Consider the following 20,979-nt stretch of genomic DNA (forward strand, 5'->3'; position numbering starts at 1 on the left):
GGTATGCTGTAGTTCGGTTCCTCAACGTTCAATGTATAGCACAGAAGCGGCAGTCAGTTTTCATTACTACGCCAAAAAAAGCGACGACTCATCGGGAATCTCAGAATGGCCGTAATTGTGACAATGAACTTGTACGCTGTGGCTCATAGCAAGCTCGATATTTCCAGACTATGGCTTTGAGCCTTCAATAAAAGCATAAATAGAAACAAATCAGGAAGCCTCGATCTCTGAAATTCCGTTTACAACGGCAATCTCAATCACTTTCACTGGTAGCATGACGCATTCTTGCATTTGTGGGATGCCCTGAAATTGTAACACTACTTAACTGCCCCGAAATTCTTTCTAAGAGGTTACGATATTTTTGTGTGTTCAAAAGGCAACATACAATTACTGAATTTTGATCAGCGCAGAAATATAAATGTAACCGTTCTAAGCGGTCTTTTAAATGAAATTTTAACGACTCTGAAGGAAGGTTTGATGAATAACGGTTTCGGATCACTTATTTACGGCTTTCGTTGCAAGTGAACTTGCGAATTGAATTGTCAACGCACGCAGTACAATCAACATCTCATGTTTAGCTAGGTTTTCGCAAAGTGACAAGCAGGTCTACAGTGTGCAAACCAAGCTTCTGGGACCTCACAGTGGCACATATTTTCTGTTACGGCTGCTGTGTTGACCATTTGCGTTCCTTTTAAAATCTAACAGGTGCCTGCAACAGCGAGATGTGTTTGCATTATTGCGTATAAGGTCGCTTACGAACCCTAAAGATGGCAATGAATGAAGTTGCGCTGTTGCATATGTAGTAAAACATTTCCTTTTTATTTCTCGTTGCGAATCAGCGAAACGGGTTCCCGGTAACTACTTTGTTTTGTAAACTGAATATCGCATTTGTCTTGGCATTTAATTCTTGAGGATTGGTTAAAAATTGAAATTCTGTGCATATAGTTCTGTGCATGCATATAAGTGGGGGGGGGGGGGGGGGGTCCTGCCAACGTTGCAAGAGCAGCGAGAAGAGAACGCAGCTAACGCGAAAAGCCGAACTATGGTTATCAGAATTACTTACAATCGAAACTACACTAGGCGTCGTGTTCTGTAGCGGTGAAAAAGCAGTACGTATTTTCAAAACTGATTAACCCCCCTTTGGTCCGGGATTGTCCAGGGATCGTGGCTTGCCTTTTTCAAAATTGTATTGAAAGCAAGCATTGTGGGAAAAAATTAAAAAAAAACAGCGAGTCATGGCACACACCCCTCACACATCTGGGCCACAACGTGCATTATATTACGCGTTTTCTCCTCTATCTTTAAAATTAGGTCCACCTTAAGAGGTTAAGACGTGACCATATTAGGCATTTGGTTATGCTGAGTGAGACACGTTTCTGGACAAGGTGATTCATGTCGGATTTTAAAATGATATATATAAAAATGACACACGAAATGCCACATGACAGACGCAAACTCCAACTGCTTAATTTTACCGAAAAATCCCCCCTAAGTACTCTTGCGCATCCATAGAAACGTATTTTAAATAATACGTAAAATTAGCAACTCGATACAGTTGAATAAATGTTTATTCTTCCTCAGTATAAACAACGACTATCCAAAAATGGTATTTATTTTAGAAAAGGTACGGAAGGACACGATCACACAGGCGCTTGCGGGTGTAAAATACGTGTCCGGTAATGTATGGGCGATAGCGCACGGGTCGTGTGCAGTGTAAATGTTTTTGTTTGTTTCTTATTTCTATAAGGACACAGGGCAATTTTACAAGGGTGTGGAATTTTCACGCGTATGCACAGGTCTCGTCGCTTCTTACCCGGTTTGCGTACTAATTTTTTATCCTTCAAACGTGTAAGCCACCAACATGCAGGGCTAAGGGAGAATGAATCCTGCAAGCTCATACAAGCTTTGCTACTTAGCCGCATCACCTATGGGACGCCGTATGTTGCACTCAAACCCGCCAAATTGAGAAAACTTGATATATTAGTACGAAAAGCCTACAAAACGGCCCTTCATCTGCCCACCTTTACGCCCACACAAAAACTCCTCGAATTGGGTACTCACAATACTATTTCGGAGCTTCTTGAAGCACAACGCACGACCCAAATCCATCGCCTTCAACTTACTTCAACAGGACGACACCTGCTCGGTCTTCTGGGACATGACACCCCAAGAGCTCAGGATACGCCCAATCCGATCCCAATTTCTTTGCGTCAACGCATTCACATCGCTCCTATCCCGAGGCACATGCACCCAAGTCATAACAGGGGCAGAAGAATAGCTCGTGTCCGAATGCTACAAAGAAGACTGGACAGGGATCCACACGTCCGATATACAGATATTGCGTCTACTCACCATGACCGGCGTACCACAATTGTGGCCCTCGACTCTACGGGTACCACCATGACTGCTGCCACGTATCGTGGAATCTCCTCCACTACCGCTGAATCGATCGCAATAGCTCACGCCGCTACCACGCACCGCAGTGAACACCCCCTCACGATTGTTACGGACTCTCTCCAGGCATGCCTACGCTACCGTCGTGGACAAGCTCCTGTCGCAGCTATTCTGCTTCTGCAAAAGCTTCCCCCTCAACTATTTATCACAATAATATGGACCCCTGCTCACACCGGCCTGCTGGGGAATGAAGCAGCCCATGCTGCAGCCCGCGAGATCCACAACCGGGTATCCTCAGCATCCGAATCGGCAGCCACGGAAGACATCACGACCGAACCTCTGACCACCACTGAAGCAGTTCTCACCCACTACAGGCACCTCCGTTACAAATATCCTCCGCCGCACCCCTCTCTCACGCACGCCCAAGCATACACCTGGCGACGCCTACAAACAGATACCTATTACAACTGTACACGACTTCACCACATTGCTCCTACGCTCTACCCGAAAACCTGTCAACCATGTAATACCCCACTAGACACTTTCCATCTTGTCATTGAATGCCCGCACTCTCCACCCCTCCCTCCCCGCCTGACCCCCACCCCTTCCCGTGAGCAGTGGGAGAGGTTGCTGACCAGCTCCGACCGTGAAGATCAAGCTATGCTGGTCGACCGGGCGGTGACGGCGGCGTCCTCTCGCGGCCTCCTGGACATAGGAGGCTGACCACACCCCCTTCCCCCAACCCTTTGCTCAATAATAAACGTTTGTTCATCATCATCATCATCAAATAATCACCACTCCACCTTCAAAAAGCACCCTTCGACGTTCCCGAAACGGCAGACGACTGCACTCAACAATAAGAAAAGTGCAATGTGTGGAAGCAATGTTGATAACACGTTTCACACTCAAGCGGTGACCAGGGCGAAGATGTTTCGCGGAATTAAACCAGCGCATTAACCCGCAACGGCCGCTGATTATTGCGTTTCTATAGGAAATGCGCAAGCAGAGGTAACTATGTCATTCCTTACTGCCAAACGAGCACAGATATTGGTTGTTTTGTCGTGTGCAGCACGCGTCTTGCGCCGCACGCAACGTGAAAAAGCAGACGACGCGAGAGCGCAATCCACACTAGGAGCGGTTCGTTCCGCCGCCGCCAGGGGCCGACTGTGTTCGCGCTCGGGGCGAATACATTGTCAGAAACACTTTTTTTATGTTTTCACGTTTCGGCGTGTCAACATGGCTGCTTTTCACCGCTTTTGACCGATCCAGGGATCTCATGTATGGATCAGTCCGACAAATCTGGCTGCGACAAAACACGGAAATAGAGCGAAAGTCTTGAATCGCGGGCGGGTCGGACCGATGCATGATTCGCGCCAGGCTCGTCAATATGGCGGGGCAACTTCCCGATCGCTGCGTCAACACGCCGAAGTGGATCGAAGACTTGCCCTCTAAAGGTAGGTATTTCTGGACGTTTGTTTGGCCATAACGCTTGCTTCAATTAAGCAAGACGCGCGTCGACTGGCGAGCTTATTTACCTTTCACCTCCTTCTGTATCTCGCCTAGAGTTTCTCGATAAGCAACTCTAAGCGAGCTGATGCGCAAGCATGCATGTATGTCGCGCGATTCCTTGTTAATTTAAAACAGCCGGCTCGTGCAACTGAACGATGCGGACGCGTATTTGATGCTTTCAACGCGTCCCCCCTCGCATTCGTAAAGCTCGTTGCATGCTTTATTACAAAAGGGTAACGCATAAGGACAAACACTCCTTTGATCAACAAGTTTGAAACTATCAGTACTGCTAGAAGAGGGGGGGGGGGAGGCAGCGATGCTGCTTGGGCGCTTCCTAGTACCGTATAATTTATATAGTGTACTAGATCTTCCTCAGAGCCAAAACATTGTTTCAAATTGTAGTGAATCAGACCAGAAAGGCACTCCTACCCTTTCTCTCATCCTTTCTCTTTGAAGCACTCCTTTGTTTATGTATTGAGAGCCAGTTCGCCTAGCAGCACTCTTTATTGCTTCTTTGTGTATATGGCTAAATTTTTTACCTTTTAACATTGATATGTTTTCAATGTTTAGTATGATTGTAATTTTATGCATTGCTCTTTTGAAACAGAAGTGGTTTTCTTCAAGTGGTACCCTTCCCTACAAAAAAAAAAAAGTGGTGATTACTGTGAACCGGATCAAATAACAACAAAAAAGGCAATCAGTTTTAACTGAGGAGGAGAAACGTTCACGTCAATTTATAAGGCTGAGGCAAAGATTATGGTAGTAACTACATGGTGCTGTGGTTCATGTCAACGTTAACGTTTTTAGATTGGTTCCTGTGGGGATAACAAGCGATTTGCAAGAAATTGGACAGCACTTCACATGATGCGGTCACTTGCAGTTCTGCACCAACGGCATCTGCCCGATTTTCTCTGACTGGCAATGAAAACTGGCTGCTTCAAAAAATTCGTTTGCCACATTTATATTTACGCAAAAAGTATTGTGCAGCCATTTCATGTAATATTGCCTGGTATGGAAAATCTTGCTCAATAGATTTTTCAGCAAAGTTGGTTTTGCGAATTAAATTGTCCATTAGGACGAAAAAAAATTAACACAAAATGAAAAACAACGCAACAAAAGTGCTGAGTTTTGCCGTGTATATTTTTGTGGTTTGGTTTTGCAGGTCACCCAGAAAGGACAACACCAACTGAAGCTGGGGAAGTGGTGCAATAAAAATTTATTTTATGCTGTAAAACAATGGCAGTGTGATGCCTTCTTGCAAGTGTAAGAAACAACAGCCTGTCTTGGACCTTTTGCAAGCGGACTTATTTTTGAATAACCTGCGAACAATGTAAAATAGTTACCAGTTTCATCTTGTCTTCCGTTTCTTTTAAGGTGGTGGGGGGGGGGGTGCTTCTTTTCTTTCAGCTTGTTTTAAGTTGACTGTTTTTCATGTTTGAATAGCTATTTAAGCATTCATGAGTGGACATATTCTGATTAGACAGATTTTGCGAAAAGCGGGAACACCCGTGAGTTCTAGATTTCGGTGCACTTTAAAGATCCCCAGGTGGACAAAATTAATCCGGAGTCCTCCACTACGGCGCGCCTCATCTCGTGTGTAGCGTCGGCGCGTTAAAACCTCATAATCACTCAATGATTAGACATATGCTGAGTCCAACTGAGTAGATGTATTCTGATTTTTATCGTGCTAAGCATCACACTCAGCATGCTCGATCACCATGTCGGAGCACGGATGAGTTGCAGTGAATCAATGATAGCACGGAATTCTTTCATCAGCATGTGGCCGCCTAAGCGCCCACATACTTGAGCGCAGTAATGTGCATCTTATGCGGCATGGAAATAATGGCCGTTGTCCTGCCAATTGGGCTACATACCACATTTAAAACTGAATGCAGGTGCTTATTGATAGCGTTCCTCCTGCTCAGAGACTACCCCGTATTTCCTAGTTTATAAATGTAACACAGAATGCTTGGCTTCAGCAGCTATGATAAACTAGAAAATGACAAGAATGAGAAGATGGACATTGCTTCCACAGATAATCTTTTTTTTTTTTACCATTCGTGACGCGAAATTGCCGAAGTGAGCCGAGGGGAGGTGAAATTGCCGAGGTAAGGTGAGACAAACCGTGATGAACAAATAGCATTGCATCAGCTGCTATTGCCTGTGACAATATATGCAGCTGAAATAATGCAAGATAAAAAGATCTATATGTGAGTGAATGAATTTATGACAAAAAAAAATGAAAGGAAGTGAAAGTGCCTTTACTAACCAAAAAAAAAAAAAAAGCGGGGCGGGTGGAGGGGTGTAAAACGTTTAAAGATCGCATTGCAAAATAATGCGTCGTAAGTATTTAAGCGTTACTTAAGCACCATGGATGAGCTGCTTTACACCAGAGGCGTTTCTTACGAGTTTAGCCCTGTGTGGCTTTCTTGCACAGCCTAACCGCCATGCGGAAAAGCCAACTTCAACTAACAGCTCGAGGCAGGATACAAGCACGTATGAGAAGCGCAGGTGCGACTTTTTTCGTTTGTACACAAGAGTTCCCGTATACAGTGGTCAATTGCTGCATATTCAAGTAAATTGCGTGTTTTGCGCGCCGCCGTAGCCACTTCGCGCTATGAGGCACGGGGCAGCGTAGTGGACATCACACTCGAGGACCTTGCGTTGCCACGGAGCAAGAACAAGACAGCAGGGGGAACGAGGCTTCCTAGCGCTCCTCATAGGCATAGAGTTTCTTGGCAAGTATACTAGAGAGGAAACTGCGCCTGACAATCTATGTCGTGGGGGTTTATAGGAAGACCCCCACTTTTGGCTTGGATTCTTAAGAGGTTTTTGGGATTTGCTCTCTTCACTATGCATTAACACGTCTACGAGCTACGAGGAAGCCTAAATCCTCCCTGTTCTGTGGTAGCCGTGTTCGGTGAAACAGCAGGCAGTGCGTGATCGTACCTGACGTTGGTCATGCCGATGTCGAAGGACGTATGACTGAGCGGGTAATATGCCGCCGCGAAATTTGCAGCTGACGAAAAAAAAGAAACAAAACGTACTTCGACGAAGACAAGATACGACAGATACGGGCGCCTGTATCCGTCCTATCTTGTCATTGTCCACGACTGCTTAACGCCACGTTTTCTTTTTTCCTTGTTAAATTGTAGCTGACGGTCGGTGCACCAGTTCACCACGAAGGCGACGTTTTCATAGGCACGCTCAAAAAACTTTCCAAACTCTTCAAACAACTCATTATTTGGAATAATGGTAAAATTAATAAAACAAGAGTCTCTAATGAGTCCCCCCCCCCCAAAAAAAATATTAACATTGTTCGTAACTACCACCTTGGCCTGCAAATAGCAGGCACAACCGTTCCGGCAAAAATACGCTTTACTTACTTTTTTCTTAGTTTTAAAACAGCCTGTTTTATTTTACCAAACGTTTACACTTTCGTAAACACACCCCATTTGCGAACAGAGTGACTGCTTCACATAAACATGAATTTCAAACGCCCGCAAACGGTAAATCTCAGCCGTGAACATGCCGCAAAAGCAGCGGCGGCACTGGGGAGCGGGACGCGGACTCCCGCGGCTGCTTTCGAAGCGGGCCGCTAGGGGGATTTCAGTGGCGCCCCTACAGGCCGCGCTCAAGGCGTATTGTTAAAAAATTCGGCGGCTGTTCCAGCGGCGAAGTAGTGGTAGTAGTAGTGCCACTTTATTTAACATTGGTTACAGGGTAGGGAGGTGGCGGATACGGCTGATATCCAAAAGGTTTCGCAGCGTCCTTCCATTTCTTCACCGCTCGCGTGCCCCGGCGTTCCAGATCAGCTGCTATTTGAGCGGAACTGACTGTGGTATAGGTGGGGCGCAGCAGATGAAAAGGTTTGATTGATTGATTGATTGATTGATTGATTGATTGATTGATTGATTGATGGATTCAACGCACTGTTGCTGTTTGTCTATGAGATGCGCCGTAGTGGAGGACTGCGGATTAATTTGGACCGTTTCGGGATCTGCAACGTACGCAGGAATCTCGACACACGGTGTTTTTGCTTTTCGCCTCCATCAGAAAAGCGCCCACCACGGCCGGGATCGAGCCCGCTTCTTCGGGCTCAGCAGCACGACGCCATAGCCACTGAGCCACCACGACGGGTAGCAGATGAAAAAGAAAAAAAGGGTTCTGGGCTTCATAGACATCCTAAAACGGCGGATCGCGCCTTCACAAAACGTGCAGTGCGAACCTCTGCTGACTAATCTTTCCTTCTATTGAGACAAAACTGAACAGACATGATTCTCTTGAGACAAAACTGAACCGAGACATGAGGTCACATGGACGAAACATTTTGTTTCGATGCAAAAGCACCCGTTTTTTGCCCTTTTTTTAGGGCTTTTGTTTCACTTCGTTCTGTCATCCACTCCAGCCTGGACGAGCAAACCAGGCGCGTTGGAAACTTCGGGGGCCAACGGCAGACCACCATAGCCGCCATGAAAGTACTGCGGCTGTCCCAATTGAGGAAGCTGTTGCTGTTCTTGGTAGCACTGAATACTCTGGTACTGTGCTTCCTTGCCCGCTGCGAAGAAGGGTGCTCAGGATGGCTGCCGCTGCATCCGTTCCGCAAAGCTGGTGCCCGGGGTCGTCCGAAGCCCATCGGATACCGCATCCGCACACCAGGCTGCACGGTCCCCGAGTACGACCCCTTCGACCCGTCAATTCTCCCCTACTTCCGCAGACGGTCCGGAGGCCATCCTTGCCGCGGAAAGCCGAATATTCTCCGCGTCGGAAGGTAAACAACCAAGGCTTCCCTGTCTCACGAGTGCTTGTTCCTGCCACCTCGTCCTTTCTTACTGGCGCTGTCACGTCGATTGAACGACAGAAGGTTGTACCTGTCGAACCAACACGGCCGGCTCCTTCAACGTTTGGCCATTAATGTCAACCACAGACGATTCAATAAGTTTCCCGATGCTACACACTCCGTCGTAGAATATCCCGGAGTTTAGACCGCGTACAGCGAGCATTTAGGCCGGCCTTACCCAGATGGCGCTAGCGCCGCAGCAGCAGCAGCAGCAGCACGGAGGTGACGGCGCGGAGGACGAAAACGATAAGTTTTTGGTTTTTTTTTCGTTCCGTTTTTTTGCTTATGAGAGATAATGTTGTAAAGTAGGAATCGGCTTAATTAATAGAGGTAAACAGGTAAAAGAGCAGTTAGCGTGAGTAAGCGTGAACCTACAAGTGGTAAAGCCACGTGGTAGATAGTAGTTCATACTAGTTCATGTTTTTTTTTTTTTTTTTTGTATTAGCGCAGTGACAGAAATGTTTTGAGGGTTGGGAGAAACGAGTGTGACCGAACGGTGGTGACGCGACGGGCGCGTCAGTGATCAAGTGGGGAAAAACAATTATAGCGAAGTAGCGGGCTTTGTGTGACAGGCGACGTAGGCCTAGGGGTTGGCCGAACAATGGCCCCTAAGACGAGAAAGGGCACTGGGGACGAGGACCAGGTGCAGTGCCAAGAGTGCCTGCGCTGGTGCTACTTGGGGGAGACGACGTTCGAGCGCGTGGCCGACGCTAAGAAGGCGCCCTTCGAATGTAGGCCTTGCGAGCGGGCAAGACTGGGCTTTGAGCGCCTTGAGAAGCAGCTGAATGCGAGGGTGGAGGAGCTGGAGGGCTACCTGAGGGAGGAAAGAGAAGCGCGGGTGGCTCTCGAGGCGCGAGTGGCCGAGCTTGACAAGGCGGAGCAGGCGAAGGCCGCCCAGTTGGTGCGCACGGTGGCCGAACTGGACGAAGCTCGGGAAAAGCAGGCCCAGCTTGAAAAGCGGGTGGAGGAGCTCGTGACTCCAGCGGCAGGAGACGACGGGAGTGCGCGGGCTCAGCACGAAGAGCGGCACGCCGGCGAGAACGCAGAGTCACAGGGGGCGACTGATGCTGCGCGCACGAGTGGTGTCCGTCGACGCAGAGCGGACTCGGGAAGCAAAGTAAGCCCCGAGGCGACGCCGGGAAGGGGTGGATCGCCAGCCAGGTCATTTGCTGCCGTGGTCAACCACAGCAGACCCCGAACACCTGCAAAAGTGCCGGTCAAAGGCGAGAGGAAGCGACAAGTCATCGTTGTCGGCGACTCCAACATGGCGAGGGTGGGAGAGGTGATTAAGGGGAGGGTGGGAGACGACGAACGCGTGAAGGTTAGTAAGCTTCCCGGAAAAAGAGTCGGGGAAGTAATGCAACAAGCGAAGGGGCAACTGTGGGATAGAATGGAGGACCGCAGCTTGGTGGTGATAATGGGGGGTGTGAACGATGTGTTGCAGGGGCGCGGGGGAGGGTTCGCAAGGCAGATTGCGAAGGGGGTCACCGAGCTGAGGGCGGTCTCGGAGGATGTGCAGATTGCGGTTTGCACGGTGCCGGAGGTGCAGAAACAAGGGGTCCACGTAGAAAGGGCGGTGGTTGCGGCAAACAGGGAGCTTTGGACCCTGGGTAAAACGATGAAGTTTGAGGTGGTCAACCTGAACCGGGACCTGGTTCGTGCAGGCCGCAACGGGGCGTTTGTGTTCGACGGCATACACTTCAGTGGCCGTCTAGCTGAGCCTGTAGGGCACCGACTGGCAGCCCGCGCAGTGGCTTTTTTAGGGGGGCCCCGAACGTTCAAGAAGAAGGCGGACTGAGTGGAGGCGGTAGCGAAAGGCAGGAAGGAGGGGGCACTGATGCACGGCGACGGAAACGTAAAGCAAAGAAAAGGAAAATAAACCGTGGAACTAAAATTAGTTATATAAATATGCAAGGTGGCCGCAAGCAGGAAAAATGGATTGAGATACAAACCCAACTCGAGAAAGAAGAAATTGACGTGTACGCCCTGACTGAAACCCACCTGAGAGATATGGAGGAGCCACCAGTGATGGATGACTACGTATGGGTGGGGTGCAACAGGGCAGCGGGAGAGAGGAAAGGTGGGGGCGTGGGCATGTTGATTAGGCGAGGAGGGAATTGGCAAAGGGAGAATCAGGGCTGTAAGGAGCACTTATGGGTTTGTGGAATTGTGGGTGGAAAAAAGACACGGTTGGGAGTGGCCTATCTGTTGACAGGGAATGACGCCAGAGAACAAAATAAAGAGTTGGTGGACTGCCTCAGGAAGGACATAACGAAATTTAAAGAATCCGGCGAGGTGATATTAGTAGGCGACTTAAATGCCCACATTGAGGATCTAGATGGATATACGGACTATAGCGGCTCAATGGTTCTAGATATGTGTGAAGAACAGCAACTGGTAATAGTTAACCGGGAGCATAAATGCGACGGGCAGATAACGTGGCAAAGCGGCAATAGACAGTCTTGCATAGACTACGGCCTGGTCTCAGAGCACACGTACGAGCGGTTGAACCAAATGACGATAGATGAAGAAGGAGAACACAGCCTGGGCAGCGACCACAGGCGTATAATCCTGAAATTTGACAGTGGAGGGGCTAGGCAGGAAACACCGGAGGTTGGGCTCCCGAAATTGAGCGAAAAGCAGATAGCAGACATCGTCAATAGCATCGAAAGAGAATTAGAGGCCCAGCCCACGAAGGTGTGGGAATATGACGAGGTTGTGAGTTGTATACAGAAGGAAATATACAAAGTAAGGAAACAAAACCGCTGGAGGGGTAAAAGGAAACCACGAAGCTGGTGGGACAAGGAAATTAAACTGGCTATTGAAGAGCGACAACGGGCTTCTAGATTGCACAGAAAGGCAAAACAAATGGGATATCAGGAGGAAGAGGTGCAGTTACGGTGGAGCCGGTACCGAGAAAAGAAATTTGAGGTGCAAAAACTAGTACAAGCAAAGATTAAAACTGCGAGTGAGAAATGGATATCAGGTATACGTAAGAAGGATAAGAGCGCCCCCCAAAAATTCTGGAATCATTAGAAGCATTGGGAACGACGACTAAAGAGGTGCAGACTCAGATACAGGACGTGGACGGTAACGTTCTCCTGGGGGACAGCGCATTAAAATACCTACATGGAGTCATGGAAAATACTTTCGGCCAAACACGCGAGATATCGGCTACCCGAACACATGTGGCCAATAGAAGAGCGACAGAAAAAAAATTCAATATCGAATTTTTTGATTGGAAAAAGGCAGAACACAGTGTTCCCAAAAGTACGGCAACAGGACCGGATGGTATCCCAATAGAGATTGTCAACCATTTGGGACCAGCGGGAAAGACGCACTTGTATAGAGCCATCGAGCGCGCTATAAAATCCGAGAGGATTCCCACGCAATGGCGCGAAAGCAGAATGAGTTTGATTTATAAAGGCAAGGGAGAGAAGGACAAGGCGAGCTCATACAGGCCGATTACAGTCACGTCAGTGCTCTATAGATTAGCTATACAAGCCATAAAAGTCGAGTTGTTAAAGTGGGTGGAAAGTAACGGTATTTTAGGGGAACTGCAAAATGGATTTAGGCCGGGTCGACGCTTAGAAGACAATATTTTCGTAATAACCCAGACCATCGAAATTTCGGCAGCACAGGGCAGACCAACATGGCTACTGTTCCTGGACATAAAGGGAGCCTATGACAACGTAGATAGGGGATTGCTGTGGCATATACTGGAAGAAGAGGGGAAAGAGGGGATTGGGTCAGAATTTGTGGGGCTGATAAGGGCAATATATGAGGATAACAAGGCGCATATTACATGGGAAGGACGTACAGCCACAGAGCCCGTGTACATTCGAAGAGGTTTAAAACAGGGGTGCCCCCTTTCGCCATTGCTGTTCACACTGTACATTAGAGGAATGGAAAGACGATTGGAGGAGAGTGGATTAGGCTTTGACTTGTCGTACCGAAGCAATGGAGAGTTGGTGGCGCAACGGATTCCGGGATTGATGTACGCGGACGATATAGTGTTGCTGGCAGATAATGCGGAAGACCTTCAAAAACTGGCCGACATTTGTGGGGATGAGGCAACATACCTAGGCCTACATTTTAACCCACAGAAATCTGGAGTCATGGTGTTCAACGAGGAAGCTCATACAGCACCAATAAGAATTCAACAGGAAGCCATACCATTAGTAAATAAGTACAAATACTTGGGGATCTGGCTTAATGAAGGAAAAGGGTACCTGAATGCCCATGAAGAACACCTCAAACTGAAAGGGAGACGAAATGCAGCAGTAATGAAACATAGAGCACTGTGGGGATACAATAAGTACGAGGTAGTGCGAGGCATCTGGAAAGGGGTAATGGTGCCGGCGCTCACGTTCTCTAATGCCGTATTATGCTTAAAGTCCGATATCCTGTCGGGACTGGAGGTTAACCAAAAGGCAGTCGGCAGATTAGCACTGGGAGCTCACAGTAAGACTACAAATGAGGCGGTACAAGGCGATATGGGTTGGGCTTCATTTGAGGCGAGGGAAGCGCAAAGTAAGATACGATTTGAGGAGCGGCTTAGACATTTAGATGAGAAGAACTGGGCAGCCAGAGTGCACAGGTACATGTACCTTAAAAGTGTGGACACCCAATGGCGGAAGAGGACGCGAAAGCTGGCGACTAAATATACCTTGACCGCGGCAAATAAACAAGGGGGGGCAGTTAAAAAGCAAGTGAAGGAAACAGAGACGCTCATGTGGAAAGAGAGGATGGAAAAGAAGGGATCGCTGGGAATCTACAAAGCAAGCAAAAAAGAGATCCGGAAAGAGAACTTTTATGACAACAATAAAGGTAGTGCGTTGCTCTTTGAGGCGCGGGCTGGCTGCTTGAGAACTCGAACCTACATGAGCAAATATTCGTCCCAGGATGATACATGTGTTGTATGTGGCAGGGATAAAGAAACAATCGACCACATAGTAATAGGATGCCAAAAGATTCAGCCGGATAGAATTGGGGGGAAAGTCCTACTTCCTGAGGCACTGGGCTTCGCAATTGATGGAAGCATTAACTGGTCAGCAGTAGGTATTACTAAGCAGCGGCTAGAGTATTGGTGGAAAAAAAGCAGGGAAGTCGATAAAATAACATCCCAGCCAGGGGTAACGGCAGGGCAGAATTATCCGCGACGACTCCCAGCAGCTCCAGCAGAAGGTCCGGCAGCTGGAGCAAGAGTGCGTGGACGTTTCCGCTTCCCGTCTGTGCATGCCGTGTTGTGAAGTGGCTGTCGGTTTGGCAGTTTGCGCTGCGAGCGGTCGTAAAAAGAAATCCGAGTTGAGGGACTAAATTTAAATTCAAACTACTAAGATAGGCTAGATGGCGCACGCCGTCACCCCGATTCAAAGGGGAGGCCTTTAATCATCATCATCATCATCATCCACCACTGGCCTTTTTCAGTTTCGGTTTCGCCGTAGACTCCCATTGCCCGCCCGCAGTGCGTCGTTAGCAAAATGGGTTAGGCACGAAGAAAAGTCATAACTTAATATTGTGGACGGAGTCGGAGCTCATGCTGGTCTTCGCGAAGTGGAGCAGAACGTGCGAGGAAGCGCTCCACTGTACGGAAGCATGTGAAGTTCGCGGCCCGGCACCACCAAGCGTGATTAAGTCACTCGCTCCTAACAGTTGAGGTTTCCTCCATAGGCCCCATGTGTCGCGCTTATTGCGATGCGACAGGTAGGTCAGGAGAAGCGTGGAAAATCAGAGAAAAAATGGCTGTGGTTCATATCTTTGGTTATCCCTAGTTTCTAGCGAAAGCTTCACTGCCGTGGCTAGGCCCATTGTCGAGGTGTGGTCGAGGTGTAATTTCACAATAATATACAGATATGTTTGCAATGAATACACTGTTTATTCCTCATCTTTTTCCGCCTCACGGCGTTGTTTAAGCTTCACCGCTGTACGAGCGACCACAGCTGGATGTTCGTCTTCCTCCACCGCACACGGCTCTGCGCCGCGCGTGGCCTCCTGGCCTTCCTTCATGGCGAGCGCTTATCGCTGCGGCGGCGGCCTCCTCGCCTTCCTCCGCCAGATGGCGACACGAGTCCCGCGCACGTCTGCGTTCCCTCCTCGCCTCTCTCTCCCCGCCATCGGGCCGCTGCTCCGTGCCGGGCGATTGCGGAAGGGGGTGTGGTTGACCTCTAGCTCTGAGGGTCAAAACTGGCCTCCCCGCGAAGACTGCCCGAGATAGAGTAGTGTAGCTTTCGCTACAAAAACTTTAGCGATTATGGCTGTGGCTCGAAACGTCTGCTCAGTCGGTGCCCTCATCGAGCATCACGTACCTTACGAAGGGCACTCTCGAGGACACTAGTATCCCAAATCCTGAGCAATACATTTCGCTGTGCAAGTCGTGGAAGTAGATTATTCTAACGGTGCATTTTCAGCGTAGTCCGATGCAGAGCCAGAACTGAGACTGCACATAACGGAACTTCGTCTCTTCAACTAGCTGTAATTAAATCCTTTGCAGGGTTCCGATCGGCAGCATGCATGGTTATCGCAGTGAAGTCATTACGTCACGAATAAATAAAACTGGCTGCAGCAAATCTGACAGAAATTAATGCACGAATGGGTAATTACAAATAAAAACTAAAGGCATATCGAAAAACATGCCATGTCGCATATGCTACTAAACCGATTATGTAATGCATAATATAAAAATGCAAGAAATGCTCACATCCGCAGCCTTACGGGCCAGCTCGGGAAATATTTGTATGTGTTGACAAAGCTTGGTCACCCGATTTGGAAATTTATAAACTTTCCTGTACGCGGTAAAAATTATTTCGCTATTATCACGCGAGCGCGCCTAACGTTAATAGCCACGCATATGTGATTTTTTCCGTCCATTGTATGCGCCACATGGCAGTTTTGACATGTGTGTTTCCATAGCCGCAAGTTAGCACATACCCAACAAGCAACAGCTGATAATGCGGATACAGGTATATAATGTCACTGCGTCAGCTGTAGTCAGCTGACAATTATTGCGTGAGCGCTGCAACTTTTTCAGCGGACGTCGAAACATGAAGAAACGGCAAAGAAATAATATACAACTTCCACACCCATGCAGGACTGTTTTGTTTTACAGCCCTTCATATTCATAATATAGTGGATCCACGGCCAGCCATTTTAGCGTATAGGCCGAAAAGGAAAGCTTTCAAAACAAGCTTTAGGGCGTTATTAGTACATCCAGAATTGTGTTTTCTTACACAATGTTACAGCCCTTGCTTGGGCTTTCACGTAGAAGTAGAAAAAATTAAAGCCATTCCACTCAATGTAAAAGCTGTCGGAAGGGGAAAGCAGTGATTCGCCATAACGGGTGGTGGCGCCGTTATCCGCTCACTGCTACCACCCATCACGCTCTTCGCCGCCCTGTCTCACTCTTCTCTTGATTAATATGCAATTCAAATTTTCCGCTTTCGCAGTGCTCGCGCGCCCCCTGCCTGAAACTGCGTCAGTGGGAGTTCTGTTCTTTTTGCGCTTGCTTTAATTTCGTATGCTGGAGCTGTTTTGCGTCTTTGCGAACGGGTAATTATTTTTCTCGCGCGGCTGCAGCCTTTCGGGGGCATTTCGAACGCGCCATTTTTTTTTCTTGCGTGGCTGGGACCTTTCCCATAGGCCTTTCCGTGGCATTTCGAACGCGCCATTTTTTTCTTGCGCAAAGCTTTTTCTCCTAATGCCAAGTTGATCGCCAGAAGGTGACTTGTCGGGGATGGGCTGGTGACCATGTCCCAAAACAATCGGGAGCATCGAGCTTATTTCGCTTCTGTCAACACAGGATCCTATGGGACCCGCGCAGCTTTGTACTAACCGGAAGTACTGCCCGGAAACCGCTTGCGCAGCGCCCCCTGGGCAGCGCAGGAGGTCTATATGCACATATAAGCAACCAGACCTGCGTGGGTCAGCTTCGAGTACCTACATACCGTTGCGAGTGGCGTTCTGAGTGGCCCCCGCCTTCGCGTGAGGTGGCCGTCAGCATGCCGAAATCAGCTCCGCTGTTTCATCAAATTTCACAGGCGTGGAACTGACTTTATCCTAAATCAGCTCTTGTACCCTTTTTTTGTAATTAACCGTGGCTCGCCCCGCCTTAGATTTATTTTGGTGCAGCGTGTAGCCTACCGCGGTGTTCAATTGATGCTTAGCATTAGCAGCCGCCCGCGTGCACCTCCAGCACTTTCGTCTTTGTGCCTCATTCCTCTTACGACAAATGAAATGGGGTTTGCTCAACGCAATCTTCCGGCGTCCGCACTGCTCGCGTGCTATCTTGCTGTTAAGACCTTCGTTATACTGTCGAGCTTAAAGGTCTTGCCCGGGCAAATCCTTTCCGAACTATAACATGTGGTAGCATACTTCCTACTTTTCAGCATTGTTCAGCTGTAGTATTAACTCTATGTGTTCAGCAAACCGATTAGGCGGAACATATCAACAGGGTTCTTTTCACTATACAAATAAACGTGGGCGTGATTTTATGAACAAGAGGGCTTGAGGCGACACTCGAAGCTCAACGTAAAGTGACCATACTCCTAGGGTCCTAAAGTGGAACGGGGGGGGGGGGGGGGGTACAAGGAAGAACGCGGCACATAGCTTGAAGGGACACTTAGGCTGAATGAAATTTTGTTTTAACTGCAGGATCATTCGTTTCATAGTTCGCTCAGCCTTTGTTCAACGAGCGACGATAATAAGTAAATAAGAACTGAAGCACGTCCACCCCCATTCGTCAAACGCAGAAGGGTGTACTCAACGGTTTGTTGGTACACTGCAACTTCAAGAAAACAGCTCTCAGACATTGGGACTAAGCAAGAAACACACAACAGTTTCTTGCTTGGTCCTGTCGTGTGCGCCATTTTCTTGAAGTTCCTCAAACAGTTTCTCTGGGCTCTTTCATTCCTCCAGCTTTTAATTAGTAGCACTTTTCATTTACATATCTCTGGCCTAAGGCGGGACAAAACACCGTCCCACAAGCAGGCTGCGGGACAGCGGGACCACAGCGGCAAAAACGGGACGTCTGGTCACGTTACATTGTGGGATTCTACATTTCACACACTAGTTATTTCCCACCCCGCAGCCATCCGCGCTCAGCACGTAACATGCCTTGCGAGCGCGCCGTTGTTTGCGGAGAAAGGCAGGGGCGACAAGGGCAAAACACCAATGGCAGCATTCATTGCAACGTGCAAATCAAATACACTGCATACAGACTATAATCGTAGGCCATAACGGTAACATTGGGAGCGAAGCACTAAACAACGCTAGAGATCGAGATGGTTCGACTCACCGATTGAATACTAGAGCACCGGGGCGCCGCGCGTGTGAGCGCGGGTGCAGTCGGAAGCGTCTCTTTGTGGCGCGTTCCCTATGTCCGGACCAGCGCGCCGAAACGCCCGCGCGCTACCGCATCCCCCAAGACAAGAGAGCGTCCTCTCGTCATGCGACAACCCACCAGACCTCGCCGTTTGGTGACGCTCGTCCTGAGGAAGAACTGGTTCTCGGGTAACGCAGAGGGGAAAAGGGTCAACGCCTCCACCCTGGCGACAACGAACCCTCCGGTCGCTGGCGCCCTCCCGTATGGCTCCCGTCGCGTGAGCGAGGCGCGTTGTGCAACGCCTGCCGCGATGGGAAGCCAGCCAGAAAGGGGTTCGCGTGAGAGTCGCGATCCCCACAACATATATCTCTTGTTCAAGAATTATTTTACTTGTGACCGAGTGACTGAATCCAGGGACGGAAAGACGGACAAACAATCGTCTTTATTAATACTCACTCAAAATTTGTGCAGTCGTTCTATAACTGTTATTCCGAGATCTAAGCTTTAGTACACCGTTCTCTCGGGAACAACGAATGCCGCATCTCAAAACGAAGGTCCTCATACCACTCCTTTTATTTTCCGCCACAGGAACGGCCATCCCGCCCTAATAGAGGAAAATCTCAGAGCCCACACCGTACTTCCCAAGGACGTCAGGTGCTCTTATCGAGGTATCTACCGGAATGAATCTTCGGAGACGCCTGACGATGGGTACGTAGAAGGGCCAAAAGGACCCCTTCCCTTCGACAAGCCGCTCACGGAGGAGTTCGTCTTCGTCGAGTGCAGCACAGCGCAGTCTCCAGACTCACCCTTCCACACCCAGTTCCTTCTCAACCCGTTGCTCAAAGAGCACGTCGAAAAAAGATGGCGTGGTCAGCTTCGGCGAGCGCTTCACAACCTGAGCGTTCTGGTTCTGGGCATGGACTCCGTATCGCATCTCAACTTATACCGACACCTGCCGGAGACTACGCGCTTCTTGCGTGAACAGCTAGGCGCCTTTGAACTGTGCGGCTACAACAAGATAGGCCTTAACTCCTTCCCAAACCAGGTTGCCCTTATCACGGGCCTTAGCCATTCTGAAGCCGATGGCGTAGCTGTGCCCGACCGCTACTTCGACCGTCTAACTGCCCGATTAATCTGGAACAGATATGGCGAGCGCGGACACAGGAGCATGTTTCTCGAGGAAGGTCATGAGTTGGCAATCTTTAACATGGGGTACAGGGGCTTTCGACACCCGCCAGCCGACTACTATCTGCGACCTGTAATTACGGCCATGGACGGTAGATGGAGACATAACTGGGAGCGCGTTCCGTGCTTGGGGAATACTATGCCCTTCGAAGAGTTGCTCGACTACTTGGCTCGCTTTACGCGGTTGATGGAGGACCGACTTTTCTTTGCTCACGCGTGGCTCAACGACGTCACTCACGACGTGTTCAATAATGCCGGCTACGCTGACGCCCCTGTCCGATGGCTCCTGCAGTCGCTGCGTGAATCAGGCGTGCTCAACCGAACGATACTCGTGTTCCTCAGTGACCACGGCATCCGGTACGGAGACGCAAGGACCACGTACATAGGGAAGCTGGAGGACCGTCAGCCGTTCGCCTTCCTCGCGTTCCCACCGTGGTTCCTGAGGGCGCACCCGGAAGCAGCACGCAGTCTCCGAGTCAACCAGCGGCGCCTCACCACCCCCTTCGACGTCCACGCCACGCTCGTCGAGCTGCTCGACTACCCCCTCCTGGAGCGGCCCAACACGACGTACGGACTGAGCCTTCTGCACGAGGTGCCCAATACGAGGACGTGCGCCGACGCGGCCATCTCGCTCGACTGGTGCATGTGCAACGTCATGCGCAACGCCGTGGAGGAAACGTTGGCTGCATCCCTGGCGAACTACCTCTTATCGAACATCAACGCCGCTGTTCGGCAGGCTTCCCGCCACTGCTCGCAGTACAGGCTCCTTGAAATCTCTGACGTCACGGCTCTCCAGCCAACAGCCGCTGAGCGATCACAGAACGTCAGCCACTATTTGGTCACCATCAAGGTTTCACCTGGCGAAGCTGTGTTCGAAGGCACGGCGCGCGTTTGTGGGGATGTAATAACGGAAGTGAAGCAAATCACCCGTGGCGATCACTTCAATCGCCTGTCTTACTGTGTGCACGAAAGCTGGCATCGACATGCGTGTCACTGTCGACGAACGTTCTGGGAAGTCGTCTGACTTTTTTCGTGACACCTATAGTTCGTCGTGAATGTTTCTAAACGTTTAACACCTGAGCGAGTGTGTCTGGGAGATTGCGTTTCTATTTGGAATGGCTTATTTAGGTTAACAGAGGAGGCCAAAGAATAACGGCCTGCTTGAGCCGAATAATTTCGAATCGAATTCTCGACTATTCAGTTTACCCGCAAATCCTGTTGCACAGTTTCTGTGCCGGAAAATCTAAGTCGTTCATCCATTAAAAACTACAATCCACTGTTTTTTTTTTTTTTTTTTGTCGACCATGGCAGTTTTCTTTTTAAGGCGGAAGTCTTGCATATGCTCCAGCACGCGCATTGCGAGGTACTGAACATCGTGAGCTACCAGAACTACACTCTTGACAAAAAGCTAGTAAAAGGGCAGTAAAGGCTCGATTAACGAACACTCGATCCTTACGAACTTTACTACCCCTCACAACGGCTCATAAGTTCTGCCACGAAATATCCCTAAATGCTATCGTTACTAGTCTAGACCGTGTACTTATAGTAACTGCTGTTTGTGTGATACATTCATTGATACAAAATTATATGACTCATTGAACATAATACCTACATAACTTTTCCCACTCCACCTCACGATTAAAAAGTTGTTCCAAATCCAGAAGCCGACTTGTTTCTGCTCACATTACAATGCATAATTCCAAAATTATCGCTAAAATATTCGATTTTTGCG

General features: G+C 49.1%; 1 protein-coding gene across 1 annotated transcript; it reads left to right on the forward strand.

Moving 5' to 3' along the window:
- Window positions 1-8,375: 8,375 nt before the first annotated feature.
- Window positions 8,376-20,271, forward strand: LOC144146317 (uncharacterized). The gene is made up of 2 exons (XM_077678274.1): window positions 8,376-8,674; window positions 18,651-20,271. Exons 1-2 carry the CDS (start codon window positions 8,376-8,378, stop codon window positions 20,269-20,271), a joined length of 1,920 nt encoding a protein of 639 aa, XP_077534400.1.
- Window positions 20,272-20,979: the final 708 nt, after the last annotated feature.

This window comes from Haemaphysalis longicornis, unplaced genomic scaffold, assembly GCF_048455015.1.
Source record: "Haemaphysalis longicornis isolate Haplotype H1 unplaced genomic scaffold, Haemaphysalis longicornis Haplotype H1 scaffold_7, whole genome shotgun sequence".
Taxonomy (NCBI): domain Eukaryota; kingdom Metazoa; phylum Arthropoda; class Arachnida; order Ixodida; family Ixodidae; genus Haemaphysalis; species Haemaphysalis longicornis.

Coding starts and splice junctions, on each gene's coding strand:
- LOC144146317 (XM_077678274.1), top strand. CDS start 8,376: ATGAAAGTACTGCGGCTGTCCCAATTGAGGAAGCTGTTGCTGTTCTTG. Junction 8,675..18,650: donor AATATTCTCCGCGTCGGAAG/GTAAACAACCAA, acceptor TTTCCGCCACAG/GAACGGCCATCCCGCCCTAA.